This window comes from Malus domestica, chromosome 17, assembly GCF_042453785.1.
Source record: "Malus domestica chromosome 17, GDT2T_hap1".
In the NCBI taxonomy this organism is placed as follows: domain Eukaryota; kingdom Viridiplantae; phylum Streptophyta; class Magnoliopsida; order Rosales; family Rosaceae; genus Malus; species Malus domestica.
In genome coordinates this window covers 17,315,227-17,317,841 of record NC_091677.1, presented here as the reverse complement: position 1 = coordinate 17,317,841, position 2,615 = coordinate 17,315,227, and the positions used below count along the sequence as shown (strand labels likewise).

The 2,615-nt window shown below is 38.0% G+C and overlaps 1 protein-coding gene across 1 annotated transcript; it reads left to right on the top strand.

Moving 5' to 3' along the window:
* The first annotated feature begins 586 nt into the window (after positions 1-586).
* Positions 587-1,466, top strand: LOC103415307 (uncharacterized). Its single transcript, XM_008353653.1, has 2 exons — positions 587-781; positions 1,125-1,466. The coding sequence occupies exons 1-2, from the start codon at positions 587-589 to the stop codon at positions 1,464-1,466; spliced, it is 537 nt and encodes a 178-aa protein (XP_008351875.1).
* Positions 1,467-2,615: the final 1,149 nt, after the last annotated feature.

Here is a 2,615-nt window from a genome sequence, read left to right as displayed (position 1 = left end):
ATCAGTCTTTAAGAAATTGAACATGGCCTCAGAGCCTAGTTCGATCATTTGAGATCTGGGCGTAAACTGTGAAGCTAACGTCATTGACGTTGAAGAAATCGAGCTATACTCGAGCTCGTTTCAGTTCAGGTGAAGTTGCCGGAATTTCATAGAACCCGATTTCGATTTGTGATCATTACATCTAAGTCAAGAGATGGCTGGATCTGGAAGTTCTGAGGTGAGAACTCCGATCTTCTCCGGTGAGAACTACGAGTTCTGGAGAATCAAGATGGTGACAATCTTCAAATCTTATGGGTTATGGAAATTAGTTGAAAAAGGGATTACAATCTTAGATTCACAGAAGAAGAAGAAGGCTGAAGGAAGCTCAGAGGAAGAAAATGATGAAAAAACTGTCGCAGCATATATGCAAGACGCAAAGGCTCTGGGAATCATTCAAAACGCAGTCTCGGATCAAATCTTCCCTCGAATCGCCAATGCCGAATCAACGAAGATGGCATGGGATTTGTTATATGGAGAGTATCATGGTGGTGATTAGGTACGATCTGTGAAATTACAAAATCTGAGACGTGAATTTGAGTATGCTAGAATGCGTGATGATGAAACCCTGTCTGCGTATCTTACTAGGCTAAATGATTTGATAAACCAAATGAAAATGTTTGGAGAAATTCTTTCTAATGAGAGATTAGTTCAGAAAGTTTTAATTAGCCTTAGTAAACCATATGATCCCATATGTCTAGTTATTGAGAATACAAAGAGCTTGGAGACTGTAGAATTGCAGAAGGTTATAACAATCTTGAAAAGTCAAGAACAACGGTTTGGCTTACATACTGTTGATACAACAGAGAGAGCTTTCTCTTTCTGTGAGTCAAAAGGGGCAAAATAGAGGTAGCACTTACTCAGGAAAATCTCCTAGAAATTGGAACTCTAAGGGAAAGAAATGGGAGTCAAAATCCAAGTTTCAACAGAGATCTTTTACAAACACACCTCAAAATGTGAATCCCTCTCAATCAATGAATTAAGAAGTCATAAAACCTCAGTGCAAGGTGTGCTCTAAGTTTCATTTTGGTGAATGTAGACACAAGGGCAAACCAAAATGCTATAGCTGTGATAAATTTGGGCATTAGGCTAGAGAGTGTACTGCAGGAAAAATAGTGCAGAAGGCTAATAATGCAAATCAAGCAGAAGTGTCAGGAAATCTGTTTTATGCAAATAATGCAATTACTGAGGCTAAAGTGAATGGAGAATGGTATATTGACAGTGGATGTAGCAATCATATGACAGGAAATGTGAATCTTCTTGTTGATGTGAGAAATAACATTGCAGGCATAGTTCAAATGCCTACTGGAGACCTTGTAAATATTGAAGGAATGGGTTCTTTGGCTATTGATACTAATAAGGGAAGAAAGTATGTCAGAGAAGTCATGTATCTTCTTGGATTAAAGAAGAACTTACTCGGTGTTGGTTAAATGGATGAACATGGATATTTCTTGTTATTTGGAGGAGGAATGTGCAATGTATTTGATGGCCCTTCCCTGGATTGTTAGTCATTAAAGTGAAGAAGAAAGGAAATAGATGCTATCATTTGTCTTTTCTACCTGAAAATCAAATTGCACTGAGAGCTAGTGTGAATCATTTTGCTTGGGTTTGGCACAGATGATTTGGACACCTACATTTTGGTGGTCTTAAGCAATTGAGAGATAAGAATATGGTACATGGTTTGCCACAACTTGAAAGTCACAGTGGTGTATGTGAAGGTTGTCAGTATGGAAAGCAACACATAGATGAATTCCCAAAGAATCAAGCACTAAGAGCAAATGTCCCACTTGAAGTTGTTCATGTTGATCTATGTGGTCCAATGAAGATTGAGTCAATGGCTGGAAATAAATACTTCATGATGCTGATAGATGATTGTACCAGAATGGTGTGGGTATATTTTCTAAAGCACAAGTTTGAATCATTTTGTTGTTTTAGAAAATTCAAGGTTATGACTGAACTACAATGTGGTTTTAAAGTAAAAAGTTTGCGAAGTGATCGAGGGGGAGAGTTCATGTCAACTGAATTTGTGCAATTCTATGAAAATGAAGGAATACAGAGGCAGCTTACTCTATCTTACACTCCACAACAGAATGGAGTTGTAGAAAGAAAAAACAGGACAGTGGTTGAAATGGCAAGGTCGATGCTACATGAGAAAGGAATGCCATACTATTTATGGGCTGAGGCAGTGCATACAGCTGTGTATCTATTAAATAGATGTCCCACAAAGGCATTAGACAATATCACCCCCTTTAAAGCCTATTCTAGAAGAAAACCTGGTATTGCTCATCTGAGAATATTAGGTGCTTTATGCTATGCTCATGTTCCAAAAGAAGTTAGACACAAGCTTGAACCCAAAAGTGTTAAAAGGCATATTTGTTGGTTATGCAACCTATGAAAAGGGCTATAAAGTGTTTGATCTAGTTACCAAGAAACTTATTTTGTCCAGGGACATTGTGTTTGATGAGGAAACAACCTGGGGTGGAAAAGAAATTCTGGACAAGCTGTGATGCCTCTCACTGAAGGAAAATTTGTATATGACAGCTTTAGTCCTGAAGATAATGAAAGTTCTTTTCTGCCAC